Genomic DNA, 17,741 nt, shown 5'->3' with positions numbered 1-17,741 from the left:
TTGCATCTTTCTATGAAACTTCGCCAGGATCTTGCAGGTGAGCATGTTCATGTGCTGGCAACATTTGCCCTTCCCATGAGCAAATGCCAAGGGTTTGGGATTTGATTTGGTGAGTTACTGCAGCATGTGTTGTTGATAACGTAGTCAGTAGCTATGGTGCAGAAGTGATAGAAAGGCTGAGTGTTTTATAGCATGAAAAGCTAGGTTGCATTAAGCTTGCTATTTGAGGAGGAGATTCACCATGATCTTACCGGGGCTGGAGGACACGAGTTATAGGGACAGGTTAGTTAGGCGGTGTCTTTATTCCCTAGAGAGTAGGAGGCTGAAGGGTGATCTTATGGAGGTTTATAAAATCAGGAAGGGCATGAATAGGGTGAATATGTACAGTGTTTTTCCCTGGGTAGATGATTCTAAAACCAGAGGGCATAGAGATTTAAGAGGGACATGAGAGGCAACATTTTCATTCACAGGATGATTTGTTTCATGGAGCAAGCTGACAGAGGAAGCTGACAGGCACAAGTTCAAAAAAGACCTTTAGACAGATATATGGATGGGAATAGTTTTGAAGGGCATGGACAGAATGCTGGCAAATGGCACTACTCCAGAATGCCACCATTGTTTGCTTGGCTGGAAGACTCTGTCTGATTCAATGATCCTTGATGGTATTGAGCCTTTTTAATGAAGTTAGAACAGTGACCATCAGAGTCGGTGGAAATTATTCAACACATTCCTGTCTATATATTATAAATGGTAGAAAGACTTTGGATTTGGAATCCATGCCATTAACTACATAACACATTACAGATGGCCTCTCAAGAGATTAGTGTTAAGCAAAAGGTCAACTATAACTTGCCACAAACTCTGCAGATAATGGTCCTTCCACTAACTTTAAAGATGCTTTCACTTTCTTATTATACAGTAGAATTCAAAGAGGTGAAAGCACTAGGCATGAAGCAGAGCACTACCAAATTTCCAACAAACTGCATCCTCATCTTCAATACAGGTGTGTGGTGTTTCATTTGTTTCCAACCAGCAACAGGGTTTAAATAGCGACTTTCTCATGAAAAACAAAATCTCTATTTCAATAAAAGGTAAGAGCTGGGATTGATAGACACGAGACATCAGCAATTCCCTCGTTTCAACTTCCTCTTTCATCAAGGAGATCTAAATAACTTCTCCTTTCCAATTCAAATCCTTGTGAATAACCAGTCCAACATTTTCACAAAACTAATGCAGGACAGGGGCTAAGCCAAATGTGGACCACCAAGCATCGGCACACGTAAATATGATGACCCCAACCCACCAATTTTCCCCTGCAACCGTGTCTGCCTGTCCCGCATCGGACTTGTCAGCCACAAACGAGCCTGCAGCCGACGTGGACATTTACCCCCTCCATAGATCTTCGTCCGCGAAGCCAAGCCAAAGAAGAAGGAAGAAGGATCACATTCAGCAATTCCCTTTGAGTGTGGTGTATTGTAATGCAATGAGCCTTCCTATCTACATGGTATCCAATCATTCTACTTGCACCTATATCAGATATGTTTTCAATTATTTTATTTTTGCTCTTTTAAGTCTCTGGTGTTTTTCATCAGGATTCATATAATGGATTATATATTTCTAAGAACATTGAAAGTTCTCAATGTTCTTAGAAATATATAATCCATTATATTCTCTTTGGGAATGAAGGGTTGAATTGGTAACTTTAGTCTCAAGTTTCAAGTTTGAAGGTTCTAAGATCTTTGGGCATTTGGGATCCTTTTTTCTTTTTCTGTTAAGAGCCTCCATTTATTCATCAGTAATTATATTGATTTCATTGTGTGACTGAACAACTGATCTCAGGCAATATCAGTGGTTTTCAAACTGCTCCCCTCATCTCACATTCCACTTTAAGTAATCCCTATGCCATAAGTGCTCTGCGATGAGTAAGGGATTACTTACGGTGATGTGTGAGTGGGAAGGGAAGGTTGAGAACCACTGCTCTAGACCCAATTGTGACTGAAATATTTTACCTGAGAAAAATTGTCATTGGCCCATTTCCTTTGGAGTTATGAAACGGTGCACATAATGAGTCAATGAGGTACGATTAAAACAGTGGTTTTCAAACTTTTTTTCCCATCCACATACCACCTTAATTCCTTTACTAATCACAGACCACTTATGGCATAGGGATTACTGAGGGGGGGAATATGAGTTTAGGGGGGTAGTTTGAAAACCATTGTGCTGGAGGTAATAAATTTTGATAAATGGTTTTGAATTTTTGCAAGGTGTTAATTTCAGAGGGTGACTGGACTTTTCCTCTCCTCTACCCAATGACGAAAGACCTCCTCACTAGAATAGATGTCACTGGCCGCTGATACACCTTCTCCAAGTTCAATCAAAATCACAAGGCAAATTATCGCTGTCAACAGGCATTCTTTGGAAGTTTGGAATGTTCAAACCTGCTGTTGCATTTTCCGCATCACATGAGGGACTACACTTCCAAAACACTTAATTGGCTCAAAAACTCTTTTTGAGACACCCTGAAATTATCAAAGACACTATAAAAAATTGCAGATTCTCTCTTACCTATTATTCTATTTTTAGCAGCTCATCTCAGAATCTTTTCTATTCACAAAGTGCAATATGGTTGTTGAATTCCATTGAGGACATTGGATTGTAGAGCACATCAATCCAGGTTCATTATTGTATAAATGCTACATGTAAAAAACTCGCTTAAGCCAGCCTAAGTTGTTTGAACGAGTTTCAATAAGGCCACAGGACCCTACCAACAAGAACTGAGAGATTTAGCTCCAATCAAATCTGTTAAATAAGAAAAAATCTATCCTCAACCTTTTTCCTTACAAGGGAAGACCAGTCTCACTTATCCATACAACTCTTCCCCTGCAAGTCATGCAGGTGAAAAAAAAGGCCCCGTGAAGTTTCCAGTGATGAATGGACTGGAACAATGAAATGATGTTGCCCTGAAGGAATTCCCCTCACTTCAGATGTGGATGTGATCAATCATCCATCAGTAGCTGAACTTGTTCCCATTTGAAGTTACAGATAACATTTCAGGCTCTTTTAGTCACTTTCAGATGATGATTCTACAAAGTCAAGAGCTCAGACCTACCAGCTCCTATCTACCATCTTAAATAGAAAATGACAGCGTTTCCGGAGCTGCTGTAATAGCAGCTCTGCCGCTAGCGTGGACCCGTGCGGAACGGAGGCATTGTACTCCCCCACAGGGACCAACCACCCAATCTGACTGCTGTCAGTCTGTACATGCTTTATGAAGGAGCCAACACTGATTTATTTTCAAATCCCACGACTGCGTGGTCTGGCCCAAAATGGCGCCACCTATGGGATGGTGACCATGGCAGTAGACCAGTGAGGGGCTCTGAGGCTGAAGGACCCATAGGAGGCAGGCTGGCAGTGACTCGAGGCAAGGAACCCACGTTGGCCACAGGCTGCTGGCAATTGCAGTCAAAGGACTCACACCAGGCCGTGGACTGCTGGAAACGACTGACTGAAGGGGTACTAGGTATTGAAACCGGGATGTGAGAAGGCTCTAGAGGCTTCTTGATCATGTCAGAGGTGTGCATCTGGAACTCAGGTTACGTATGGTCCAGTATGAAGGCTGTGTGAACACTGGAGGCAAAGCCGTGGACATGGGGATCTCTTTTGCTTCCCTTTCTGTAACTGTAAGGGGTGCTGGGCAATTTTTGTGGATAGCAAATCTTTGTCTGCCTTATGGAAGAGTAAAGGAAATTTTGTGTACATTTTCTATTTTATTACATAACAATAAAAAAATCTTGAAAGTCGAAACAAGCATGGGCTTGAAATCTTTAATCTAATAAACAGCAGTATGATAACTCTAGGAGGAATCTGTCAATATTTCTACTGACACAGTCATGGTCATACTGATAACAGCCTGCTTCCCTGTATTTGTCAGTGAGAACGAATATTGTCACGACCTCAAAATATTTTGCAGTGCTGTTTGCTGTGATTGATAATTTACGAAGTAGAAACACGGTCCCAAGGCCACAGTGTCCAAGTGAATTTGTGTACTTCACAATCTGTCACAGAACCCATATGAAATGAACCTCTGGTCTGTAATCAATTATCAGATCTCACTCAGAGGCAGAAAGGTCAAATAGAGGGAATTACATGTAGCTGCTGTACCTCTGTTCCAAGCAGAAAAAAAACAAACAAAAAAAAAAAAATCGCTTAAGTTTCTCTGTCTCATCACTCTGAAGCCAGCCCTTCCAGAAAAAATTGGCCAGTTAACAGACTGGATTTTATTTGAAAGTGAGCTCTCCATCTGTGGACCAGCTGTGGAAAGTGTGCTGACCGGCTGCATCACGGTGTGGTATGGGGTCACTGATAGCCCTGAGCATAAAGCCCTGGAAAAGGTAGCGGACATAACCCATGACACCACAGGCAAAACCCTTCCCCACCATTGAGAACAGCGGCAGGGGACGCTGTTCATCAGAGAGAAGTAGCAATCATCGAGGATTCACACCACCCAGCACACATCTGATCTCGCTGCTACCATCAAAATTCGCAGCACCAGGTTCAGGAACAGCTGCTACCCCTCCACCATCAGACCCCTCAACAACAAACTCAATCAAGGACTCATTCAAGGACTCATGTTTGCACTTCATTGATTTTTTTCCTCTCTGTATTGCACAGTCAGTTTGTTTACATTACTTTATCTATTTACAAGTGCACATGCTGTACTTTTTTTTTTGCACCACCAATAAATCATAATTCTGCTTTATCCACAGGAAAAAAAAGATTCTCATGGTTGTATGTGATATCATGTAGGTATTCTGACTATAAATCTGAAATCCATCTTGCTCGCTCTTTTCTCCCTGGTCACTTGGGCTATGGTATCCAGTAGGAAATATTAATGGAGCCCATATCTGGATCGAGGAAACATTCCCAGCAGGTTATGGAGGTGCCTTGTATTGTAAACAGTGGATACTTAACAGAGGGACCTTGGGGTCCAAATCCATACATCTTTCAAGTTTGCCACACACGTTGATAGGATAGTTAAGAAGGCATTTGGGATGCTGGGTTTCATTCATAGGCGGTTTGAGTTCAGGGGATGAGAGGTCATGTTGCAACTCTACAAATCTCTAGTGAGACCACAATTAGAGTATTGTGTTCAGTTCTGGTCATCTCATTAATAGGAAGGATGTGGAAGCTATGGAGAGGAAATTTACCAGGATGTTGCCTGGATTGGAAATTATGAGGCAAGGTTAGCAGGGCTGGGACTTTTCTCTTTGGAGCGAAGGATGAGAGGAGACTTAATAGAGATCTACAAGATTCTGAGCAGTGTAGATAAGGTGGACAGCCATCATCTTTTTCCCACGGCAGGAAGAGCAAACACCATGGGACATCTATACAAAGTGAAGGGAGGAAAGTTTAGGGGAGACATCAGGAGTACATTTTTTTACACAAAGAGTTGTGGGTGATGGTGGTGGAGGCTGAAATATTAGGGGCATTTAAGAGACTCTTACAGGCACATGGATGAAAGGAAAATGAGGGTTATGAGATAGGAAGGGTTTAGTATTTTTTTTGGTGGGAATACCTAGATCAGCACAACATCAGGCTCTGAAGGCCCTATACAGTGCTGTAGTGTAGTGTTCTATGTAAATATTGAACCAAAACAGAGCCAGACTGGATTGAACAAGAAAATGTTACTTCTGAGAAGCAACAACAGCCAAAGGAAGAACATCACCTTTTTGAAGAGGCGAACAGAGTCATCACTGATTTGGGAAAAGCGTGGGATGATGTTGGTCAAATAGATATCACTCAATGTGGTGTGGTCCTTGCTTTCCCTTCTAACCTGGTTGAGCAGTAAATACCAGCAGTTCACAGGAGACAGAATGTTCTGGTCCCTTCTGTAAAACATAAAGCAGGCAGAAGAAATAATAAAAGGGCAAAGGATAAAGAAGGAACTTCTATGCAATACAACAGCCCAGCCAAATAAAATGTCCCCAAAGTCCTCAGAATCACTTGAAAGGTCAACTCCACTTTGCACAGACGAATTACCACAAATTACATTAAACTTCAGATGTTGCTTGTAGAAAGATTTTCATGTTGGATTATCTCTATTTGAGGCATCTTTTGCAGCAATTGAATGTCTGAAATAAGCATAGACTGAGTCTTTGTTTAATATCTCATCCAAAAGATGTAATTTTCGGCAACGTAACATTCCCTCAGTAATGCTACATCATTGACGTTGCTCCCCCTTAAGCAATGTAATCCTCCCTCAGTAGGACACCTGTTTTGACAGTGCAGGTCCCTTATTACCACCATTCTGATTGTATACAGCTCCTTTCACACTTCTCAGGGTTGTTAATTTAAATGTGTTTTGCCTGTGGTATCAAAAACAAAACTTTTCATAATTTTCAGTCAGGAGTGAAACACGAAAGTCTGCAGATACTCAACAGGTTTCGTAGCATCCATAGGAGGTAAAAATACATAGCTGATATAAAAGGTCGGGGAGAAGGAAAGAATGGGAAAGGGGAAGAGTACAGATCAACAGACAAAGGTGATAATTGGTGATAATTGGACATGGAAAGGCCAGGAAAGGTGAGGATAGGGGGAGGCTCTGTCAAAGGAAACACTGAGGTTAAAGGGGAGCGGTGGGGGGCAGGGGAGAGAGAGAGAGAGAGAGAGAGAGAGAGAGAGAGAGAGGGAGAGAGAGAGAGTGAGAGAGAGAGAGAGAGAGAGAGAGAAAAGGCCCTTTCATACAGTCAAAAAGCTTGAGTGTAAAGGGTGAGATTATCCACCCTTACGCTGGGAGACTTACGCCCATGAATGTGCTGTGGCCGGCTCCAAGATACTGATTGCAATCCCTCTCGGGAGCAGGGCCAGTGGCAGAGTGCAGCCTCCGCTGCCTAGCGTGAATGTTATGCTGCTGCTAGGGGTGGGCTAGAAGCAGAAGCGGTATTTTTAAAACGCTGACAGCTCGACGCGTATGAATGATGTCGACTTGTCTCCTTCGGCTCCGGAGGGTGCTACGAGGTGCTGCTCAACATGAATGCGATGCAAGAGTAGGCTTTTAGGGCTGCTTCATGAAAGTAAGTTTATATTTTTCCCTCCACACTTATAGCTGGCCTCCAGACAGAGGCTTGGTATGAAAGAGCCAAGAGAGAGAGAGAGAGAGAGAGAGAGAGAGGGAAGGAAAATAGAAATTGGGATAGATGGGGTGGGAGGGGCTAAGGAAAGCAGAGGTCGATTTTCGTGCCATCTGGTTAGAGGGTGGTCAGATGGAATATGAGGTGTTGTTTCTCCTATTTGTGAGTGGTCTCAGTCTGGCAGTGCGTGAGGCAATGGAAAGACCTGTTGGCAAGGGCATGAAGCAGGAAATTGAAATAGGTTGCCACTGAGAGAGCTGGGACATCCCCATTATTGTGGCACACAGAGCAGAGGTGCTTAATGAAGCGATCTCCCAGTCTGTGCCCAGTTTCTCTGATGGAGAGGAGACCACAACGAGAGCATCGGATGCAGCAGATGACCCCTGCAGCTCACAAGTGAAGTGTTGCTTCACTTGGAAGGAACGTTTGGATTGCAAATGGTGGTGACGTAGGTGCAAGTTTAGCACTTCCTACGGTCATAAGTGTAGCAGTGCCTGTGGAAGGCAGAGAGGGGAATATGTGGCTAGTGGTGGGATCATAGTAGGTGTTAGAAATGACAGATGTGGAGGCTAGTGGGGTGGTAGGTGAGGACAAATGGAATCCTGTCCTTGTGGCACATGGGGGCAGAGGGGACCTGGGCAGATGAGAGTAGGCAGGTGAGGGCCGAGTTGATAGTAATGGAGGGAAATCCACGATTTTTGATGAAGTAGGACATCTCAGATGATCTGGCATGGAAGACCTCGTCTTGGCAGTTGAGGCCACGGAAAAGGAGAAATTGTGAGAAAGGAATGAAATCCTTATAGGGACAGGGTGTGAAGAGGTGTAGTCAAGGTAACTGTGGGAGTTGGTGAGTTTGTAGAAAATGTCAAGAGTTTGTCGCCCGAGATGGAGATATAGAGATAGAGAAAGGAGAGAGTGTTGCTAGAGTTGGGCCATGCAAATTTGAGGTTGGGGTGGAAGTTGACAGCAAAATAGATAAAGTCAATGAGCATGAGGCAGCACCAAAATACAGTAGTCGTCAATGAAGCAGAAGAAGACTTGAGGAGCCTCTTGCCCCTACCGTTCCCCACCCACCATTTTGTTTGGGTGTCTGCTGACATTTTGCTCATACCTCGTAACATTGGCTATGTATCTTTATCTCTGCAATATAAAGTATACTGTTTGACCTGCTGACTTTCTCTAGATTGTGTTTTTACTTCAATCTCGGTGTCTGCAGACTTTCATGTTTTAATCCTCTGTAGGCTTGTAGCATGGGTTGCTCCATGAAAAGCCAGACATAGCTAGGACCCATGGCTACCTCTTTGACTTGGAGGAAGTGGGATAAGTCAAAGGAAAAGTTATTGAGGGCGAGGACAAGTTCTGCTAGAGGAAGGATGCGGTGGAGGCAGGCTGGTTGGGTCTGTGGTCGAGGATCGCTTTCAGCAACTTGGTGTTCTCATTCTTCTCTGATGCCAATGCTCAATCTTTACTTCTAGTCTAGTAATGGGAATCTCAAGAGATGGTCAATATGTGAAGCATGACTAGCAGGCTTCAGGTTGCATTCACACTTTCATGACTACATCCTTTATCAGTAAAATAACACTAATTTAACAAATCAAAATAGTCCAGTCCTTGCATATTTTGCGTAATTTTTTTTGAAGTATTTAATCAGCTCCTGGATATCACCCAAAAGGTGCTGTATCTCAAATCAAAATAATGGGAAACAATATCAAGAAGTTCTTTAATATCATCTGCAGGTCCTCTACAGGGTGGTTATCCAACAAAATCTAACACCAAGACACCAGACACTTATTGAGATGCACGAAGAAAATCTCTTCTCAAAATGTTTGACTAAGTTTTTCAGACAGATGTTATTGCCTGATCTTTAATAGTCATCCGAATAGGTAAATATAGTGTCTATTCACTTCTTAACTGGCTGAGGTTTTGAGATCAAAAACCGGTGGTGGTATGAGAAGGGGGGGCTGCTGATCGCAAGAGATCATCTGACGAAAACCCCTGAATGATCAGAGTTGGAAACCTCAGTTGACCATCTCTTGAGATTCCCATTACTAAACTAGAAGTAAAGAGATAACAGGTCAAAACTTAAATATTCAGAAGATATAGATCCTTAAGCGTAGCTGCAGCGACAAGGTGGGGATGCTCAGAACGTTTACATTCTCATGAGTTTCGTGAAAATCTGCCCTCAGCAGCAAAGGGAACTGAGACCACAGACACACCACAGAGGCACAGATGGGAGAATTAATAATTCCTGCAACATACAGATCCCTAACACAGTGTATTTTAGATATCAGTCATGATGGTGGTGGCTCTTTGGCCTCTAAGCTAGAAGGTTGTGGATTCAAGTTCCCCTTTGAGCATATTATCTGTAATAATGACATTTCAGTGCAGTATAGAAGAGTTGTTTACACTGTCTACAGTGTTGCTTTTAAGTTGAGAAGCTATGTCTGCCCTCCCTGCTGGAAGGAAATGATCCTATTGAAGTATTTTGAACTTGTTACAGATCTGACTAATACTTAATCCTTAACCACTACAATTAAAGGAGATTACTGCTAGTGAAGCCTTAACAGGCACAAGTTGGGTGCAGTATATTTTCGAGCATGATATCAATGATACTACCGACTAATCTGTCATAAAGTTTTTGGAGGCATCCAGAGGTCATGAAAGAGTGAACGCGTTGAGAATCATTTGAGGTAATGAATTAAAGCGTCAAACAAAATAACAGGTCTATTTGTGTCACAAGCGTGACTTCCTATGGTGTACATAAAAGAATGATAGCTCTGTAAACCATTCAAAATGTACCGCCCGGGGTAGGGGGGGGGGGGGTATAGGTAAATGGGGTGTAAATTGGGGGGCATGGACTCTTGGGCTGAAATGGTTGAATGTCTAAATTTAAAACATTTTTTGAAAAACATCTACTTATGTTATCTCAGGTTACAGAGACATCAAAAGAGTTAGTACAAAAGCCTTCTCTGGTCACTGGAATTCCCAAGACTACCATCATACAGATAATATTATATGCTCAGTTTGTGAGCTCCAATTGAACCTAGAGTTTTCAGAATACTGACTCTGGAGTTCTCAGAACAATGCTCTCCAAAGATTCCACAATTCAAATTGTGAAATATCCTTCCTTGAATTCTTCCTGGAAGAACAAAGTGAAAATGCAACTTATTTACTTCTGAAATCGGGGAGAGGGAAATTATCCCAATTATTTTTAATAGTTCTGAATAAGGGCTGGTGGAGAAATTGAACATGGGTTATGTGATGCAGCTCAGTGGGGCATATCTGTATTACATTACATCCATAAATATTTTTAAATGAAATCATGGGAGAGGTCCCCAAGCAATTAGCAGCCTTTACAGATCTTCTGCCAATGTCAGGTCACGTGCATGTGACTACACTGCTAATGCGAAACCACATCGTGTGAAGAGAGTCTCATTCTTCTCAAGCGAGTCGGTGGTTAAGATCAACATTTTTGGTGCAAACTCAATAAAGCTATTTTTTAATGCAAGTTTCAGAATGCAACATTAATCCTTGACATGCTGGTTTTCCCAAGGAAATGGGGTAAGATTTACTTTGGAAGCTACTGTTCAGAAATTGAGAAAGAAAAATCATTTTGCAGAGTGCTAACAAGACCCGCAAGGCTGCAACTGCAAACACGTCCACAATCTTCTCAGGGACGCATCCTCATCTTTGGTTTGATTGTGCACATAAAAATAGATACAATAGTTAATATTATGTCTTGCGATGCTGCAGTGTCGCCTTCGTGGCCTTTGAGATGTTAAGCTAATAATAACGACCAATGTGAAAACAACTTTGAAGGTCAAAGAGAAAGTTGCATATTGGTCTTTCAGCTGAACTTAAAAAGTACTTTTTTTTTTTTGCAAAAAAGCCAAAATTTGGGGGTGAAACAAATTTGGAACCTTGAGCCAAACTGCCTGAAATGTGAGATCTTCAGTACATACGCTGACCACATTTATATGGTTGCAAAATATCTGAATGTGCCATACAATAGCATTATCAGAAATGATCTTTTGCACAGTTTAAGAGTTAATCCAGCAATGGTTCTTTATCTCCGTTGCCTTGAATTCAAACTTTCTCAGATAATGGACTGTAACTTCCATCTGTATTTTTTTTTGTTTAAACATACAGCACGGCCCACGAATCCGTGCTGCCCAATTTACATCCCATCAACCTACACCCCTTGGTGGATTTTGAATGGCAGGAGGAAACCGGAGCCCCCGGAGAAAACCCACGCAGACACTGGAAGAACATATAAACTCCCTATAGAGATTGTGGGATTTGAACTCTGGTCTGGACCCAATCACTGGCACTGTAAAGGTGTTGAGCTAATTACTATGCCAACCGTGCCGCCCTATCAGAAATATTTGCCAACATTTTTACGCATCCCATTGCTGAAAGCAGCATTATTTAAAGACTAGGCTTGGTCTGAAGTATCCAGTCGGGGGGTTTGGGAGAATAACATGGAAGCTGCACCTTAATTGATGGGTTTCTTTGGGAGTCTGTGGAATTAAACAATGTCTCACGTACTTGAACTGCAGGTGATCCTTCGTGCTCCTAGTTTTAGCCATGAACCGCTCGGCCAACTTCTCCAGGTTCCTCGAGTAGTCCATCTCGATCTCTGATTTTTTTCGGAAGAAGTCTTGTAGATCCTGAAGCAGCTGGACCCTGGCCTCTGACTGCTGGTCCAAGCATTTCAATTGTTCCAGAAGCTGGGCTCGGATTTCTGAAGCAAAAAAATTGAACAGATTAATTCAGACTCTAACAGGCTTAGCGATTTCACTCTTGCAGCTTTTTGTTATAAATTTATTACACTTTAAATTTATACATTTAGCACAGTAACAGGCCCTTCCGGCCCACAAACCCGTGCCGCCCAATTACAACCAACCTACAACCCCTGGAATGTTTTGGAGGGTGGGAGGAAACCCAAGTGCCTCGAAGAAATCCATGCAGACATGGGGAGAATGTACAAACTGAATACAGACAGCACCGGATTCGAACCCGGTCACTCGTGCTACGCTAATCGTGCCGCCTCACAAGACATGGGTGTTGCTGGGTAATCAATGTTTATGGTCTATCGTGACTGGTCCTGAAATAAGCGACTTGGAAACCAAACCTTAAAAAAAACTCTTGTGTCTCCAGGGTCACTTATGTGCAGAGCAATGACAATGAGAGGTCAGCACATCATCGAGAGCCAAAGGGCCTGTACTGTGCTGTAATGTGCTATGTTTTAATGACACATTTCCTTCCCTGAAAGACTTTTAGGGAAACAGATAGGTTCTTACAACTTTCCAAAAGTTGCTGAAATTAATTTTCCATTCTAGATTTATTTAAGTTTTAATTTAACAGAAGTTGCCCAATTTCCTTGATAAGATTCATACACATCTTCACATCAACTGTCCAGACCACAAAATACTTGTTTACCATAAATTGGTTCCTAAATAAGAGGGCAGCACTAAGGCATTCAGTGGACAAAATGGGTAGGATTGGTTGAAACCTGTCCCACATCCCTGACTTGGCCAACCAACTGGGGAGGCATATTTAGTGTAACGGTGAGCACGAAGCAGTTACAGCACCAATGACGCGGGTTTGAATGTAGCGCTCTCTGTAAAGAGTTGTACATTCTCCTCGAGTCTGCCTGGGGGTTTTCCTGAATTCCTCTTACCCTCCGAAATGTACGGGGTTTGTAGGTCAATTTGGGTGTCATGGGGCTCTTGATTAAAAGGCAGAGCAGGCCTGATTGTCCTTCTTCTGCTCTTACAGTACATCTTATGATCTTGTAAATGGCCAGAATAGGCTTCTACTGTGCTGTAAGTAATATTTTAAATTTAAAAAAAACTGCATTTTTGTGCTTCCACATACAGAGAGCCCAGTAAGATGACTACCGAATCCAACTGATGAGATCACAGCATCTGCAGACATTTGTGTTTCATTCTGATAAAATTCACTAGGCTTGATAGTCTCTGATATCTCGATTGATCAAATATACAGAAAAAATTCAGACTCAAATAACTGTAAACAAAGTCGTTAAAATGTTATAACAATATGAATAAAATTAATTAAAATGCTTGAAATACTAACTGAATAAAAACATGAAAATAAAGTAACTTAATCTCAGCCTCATTGACGCTATCCTACTCCCTCCCATATCAACTATCAGAAACAACTCCCTTCTCCTTCAAATACCTCTGAATCTCTGTGGAGAACATATTCAATGACTGCATTCATAGCTCACAGTAGAATCTCAATCCTCAGATAATAAATTCTTCTTCATGTCCAAATTACATCTTTTGTACAAGTGCAGAAACTTATAGGCCCTGTTCTAGGTACTCCCACCAGAGAAAACATCCTCTCTATTAATCCCACTCAAATTTTTATGTTTCCATCTGATTATTTCTCATTTTTCTAAACTTTAATAAGCAGAAGTCCAACTTTCAAGCTTTTTATCCCAGGAATGACCAGGTGAACTTTCTCTGCTTTGCTGCTTCTAACATGGTCAATCCTTTCTTAAATAGAGTGAAGAAACACTCTGTGAAAGCAGCATCAATAAAACCCCTGATATCCAGCACCTATGGGGATTGGTAGATGCTGGATAAATGCAGTTGCTTCAGATTTCATGGTTGGGTGATTGTCAAACTATTGGCTTGTTCTTGCCAATTTTAAGCTTGCATATTTTTAACTTATTTGTTTTCCTCGATTGTTTTGCAGGTTGCTCGAGACTACCGGTTGCTTGAATTCTGTATACCAGGGTTTTGTTTTAGACATACAGCACAGAAACAGGCTATTTTGGCCCATGAGCCTGTGCCGCTCAATTACACTAAATTAACCTACAACTCTTGGCACGTTTCGAATGATGGGTGGAAGCAGCTGGTTAGGGACGGGCTGATGACGTCACGGTGACGTCGACAGCCTGAGAAGCAGGAGCAGAATTTTTAAAATGCCGATAGCATGCATGGCAGGGAAGCATTTCTGCCTGGGCACTAAGACTGGCTGCAAAAACCCCATTCAACTTTCCTACCTGCTCTGGGGTCACCATTTTCCATTATAGGGCTCTTTCCACACCTGGCACGTGTGAATAATGTCCACTGGTGCCACAGCACCAGTCGCACTGCCTCTATCGGCTCTAGAGGATACTACAAGGCGCCGCTCTTCATGAAAGCAGCACAGGAAGAGCCTTTTAGGAGCCGTTTGAAATTTTCTCCGCGAATTTAGCCAGCCTAGAGGCAGAGACTCGACACAAAACCGCCTAACGAAAGTCACTTTCCAGAATCAGGATTTATTGTCATGAACAAGCCATGAAATTCGGTGAAGGCAGCAGCGTCACAGAGCAAACATTCATATTATAAACCAACTTACAACAATAAATATTTTTTAAAAATAAAAGTGCACAAAAAGTAAGGCAGCGTCTGGTTCATTGATTATTCAGGAATCTGATGGGAGCGGTTGTGTGCTCGTCTTTAGGCTTCTATATTTTTTTCTGATGGTAGCAGAGTGAAGAAGGCATGGCCTGTGTGGTGGGCGTCCTTGAGGATAGAGACTGCTTTATTAAGACACCCCCTCATGTAGATGTCCTCGAGGGAGTGAAGTCCATTTGTTCTAGCTGTCTTTTCCAGGATTCAACTATACATTTGTCATCTCTATTCACTTCTAGGTCATTTTTATGTTTTGAAAATTACATTATGTGCAAACCATTTGTTATTTGGCAAGATGTCAGCCCTCACCTCTCCCTTTCCCTTGTCATCCACCCACAAGCAAGTTCTGGCAAATAACTATATTCTTTCCCAATTTCTTATCCTTTCGACTGCATGTGGAAGTGAGCGACCTCCTCACTCAAATAGTTACTGCTGTTGTTCACTATTAACTTAGTATCTGGCCAAGTATTTGATTAGTTAATGAGATCACTTCAAATTCTACATTTTTCCATTTATTATTATGTCCCTAAATCTTCCCTGGCAAATGAAGTTTCTCATTCCCAACAACAAATTTTTAGTTCATGAGGCAAAAACACAGAAATGCTGGAGGAATTCAGCAGGTCTCGCAGCGTCCACAGGAGGTAAATATGCATCACTGATGTTTCAGGCCTGAGTCCTTCTTCAGGGTATAAGCAAAAAACAGGCAAGTGCTTTAATGAAAAGGCTGGTGAAAAGGGAAGAATGGGAAGGGGGAGGAGTAAAGACCAACAGACAACAGGTGTTAAATAGATATGATAGATAAGAGGACAGGAGGGAGTAAAAGTGGGAATTGATGGGGGGGGGTGGGTGGGGGGAGGGTTGCTTTTGGCTCTGTGCAAGCAGATGGAGAGAAAAGGGGAGAGAGAGAGAGAAAGAGCACGAAGAAAGGAAACATATGAAAAGATGGGGGAAACAGACACAGGAGAAGTTGATGTTAATGTCATTCAGTTGGAGGGTGCACAGACATAATATGAAGTGTTGATAATATTTCAGATTTATAGTCAGAGAACATACACATTGTTATCATGTGGTTCCTTCAATATGTGAGTGGTCACAGACTGAAAGTGGATGAGACCATGGACAGACAGGGAATGGGACAGGGAATTGAAAGGGCTGGCCACCGGGAGATCCACACTATTGCTCCATACTATTGCGACAGACAGAGCCGAGGCGCTCAATGAAGCGATCTCTCAGTCTCTGTCCAGTCTCTCCAATGTAACAGATACCACAAGGAGAGCGCCGGATGCAGTAGATGACCCTTTCAGATTCACAAATGAAGCGTTTCGGGCCCCGAATGGTGAGGGAGGAGGTGTGGGCGCAAGTGGAGCACCTCCTGCGGTATTTGACATGCCCTCCAACTTCTGTGTTTTTACTACAATCACAGAGTCTGCAGATTTTGGTGTTCCACTCCTTTTAGATCATGAGGTTCCTGTTCCTCATCAGTGGAGTGATTCAAGGGTCCCAGGGCTCACAACTCATTTGCTCAAATGATCATCATAAACTTACCAAGAGTGGCTTCAAAGCCAAGTCACCTGATTTTGTTTAATACCATGCAAATACGTGAACCAAGCAGTTCTTCTCTCAAGATTATCCATTTCAGACAAGCTTCTTCATTGTACTTCCCCCTAATTCTGAGACATATGAAGGAGGGGCTGTATACAGGTGGCAGAATCCACTAGATAATTAGGAAAATCTCTAAAAGGCTATGATTCCTGCATCATAGAATTACAGTAAAAACCTCTGGTCTCTGAAAACTATGGGAATTAGTAGATGTCAAATAAGTGTATTTCCAGTAGCTTGAGACTTATTCTTTCTAAACCTAACTAATACACTTGCATTAAGAATAAACAGTTTAAAAGACAAAAGATAAAAATACAATACTGTACCTGTACTTACACTGAAGAAACTTCACGTGCATGAATATATAAACCTTAAAACATTTTACTATATTTTCAGTCACATTCTTTGAAAACATTTAACAGTTGATGTATCTGCAGGTTCCTCCCCCTCCACAGAGCTGCCCAAAAGATGAAAAATAACATTATAGATAATTAACCCTCCCGTCTGTCCGAGGTGACTCTTACTAAGCAGGGATAAGGAGACACTTGAACAAAGTCACCCCAATGGTGAACGGCATCAACCAGGTCTTCATCCTGGGTGACGCCATTGCTCTTTCACACAACTTTATTCAAATTGCTGTTATGAGCAAAGCACGACCAAGGCTCTCTGCTGGCTGAATATTTCCTCCTATCTCACCAAAGGCCTATCATGTTCCACGTCGGCTGTGGGGGTTTGTCGGGGATCCGAGCGGGAACCTCTGGCTCCTGGGCAGGTTCCATGATGGCGGTGGGGAGGTGTCAGGAATCCAGGCGGGTCCTCAGTGCTGAGGCAGGTGTGGTGACGATGGTGGGGAGGTGTCGGGATCGGTGATGACTGATACAAGTATTCTGCAGTTAACCGATATGTGTCCAGTCCCGAGCGTTTCAGATAATTGGAAACGTACTGCATTTCCTGCCTATTTAAATGCATACATGCCTGTCAAATGCACTAATTGTATCCAATTCCACAAATTCCTCAGGGAGCACGTTCCAGATATCAACCATATGTAGTGTAACAAGGCTTTCTCCTCCAAACCCTGTTGAAAATCTTTTCTCTCACCTTAAACCTATTCCTTCTTGATACCCTTACTGTGATTAAAAAAGATTTCTACAATCTACAGTCTACACTATGCCTCTCATACTGTACGATTGCATCAGGTCACCACTTGGCCTTCTTCATTCCAGGGAAAACATTCCCAGTCTATCCAATGTCTTCCCATAACTAAAGTCCTCCAATCCAGGGAACATCCTGGTATATCTCTTTGAACTAGCAACCTCATGTCCTTCTTAATGCGTAGCTGAAGCGATGTTTTGTGAAGATTGCAAAATTTCTTATCAACTCTATCATGAGCATGAATACAAAAAATGTTGTTGAAGTTTAAGTTTGCCCAGCTTTCTGAGGTCAACAGCTCGGGACAGGCAACAAATGGAGTGCTACCAACATCCTATGACAAAAAAAAATGTATCTCCAAAATTCTTTGGGAGATTTGGGTAAATAGTTCTGAAATAACCCAATGACAATAAATTATGTTTCATAAATGTTC

At 42.3% G+C, this 17,741-nt stretch overlaps 1 protein-coding gene across 8 annotated transcripts in view; it reads right to left on the bottom strand.

The window, feature by feature from the left end:
* The window catches only part of srgap2 (SLIT-ROBO Rho GTPase activating protein 2), a 182,245-nt gene that overhangs the window by 82,412 nt on the left and 82,092 nt on the right, over positions 1–17,741 (bottom strand). For all 8 annotated transcript variants that reach the window (XM_069941877.1, XM_069941878.1, XM_069941880.1 and 5 more), the window contains 2 exons: positions 11,679–11,874; positions 5,726–5,888 (listed from right to left, as the gene is read on the bottom strand). In XM_069941877.1, the coding sequence (XP_069797978.1) occupies positions 5,726–5,888; positions 11,679–11,874 (359 nt within the window). The remainder of the gene's footprint in view (positions 1–5,725; positions 5,889–11,678; positions 11,875–17,741) is intronic.

This window comes from Narcine bancroftii, chromosome 5 (assembly GCF_036971445.1).
Source record: "Narcine bancroftii isolate sNarBan1 chromosome 5, sNarBan1.hap1, whole genome shotgun sequence".
Lineage (NCBI taxonomy): Eukaryota > Metazoa > Chordata > Chondrichthyes > Torpediniformes > Narcinidae > Narcine > Narcine bancroftii.
The sequence above is the reverse complement of the archived record's forward strand: the minus strand, read 5'-3'. Positions and strand labels throughout refer to the sequence as shown.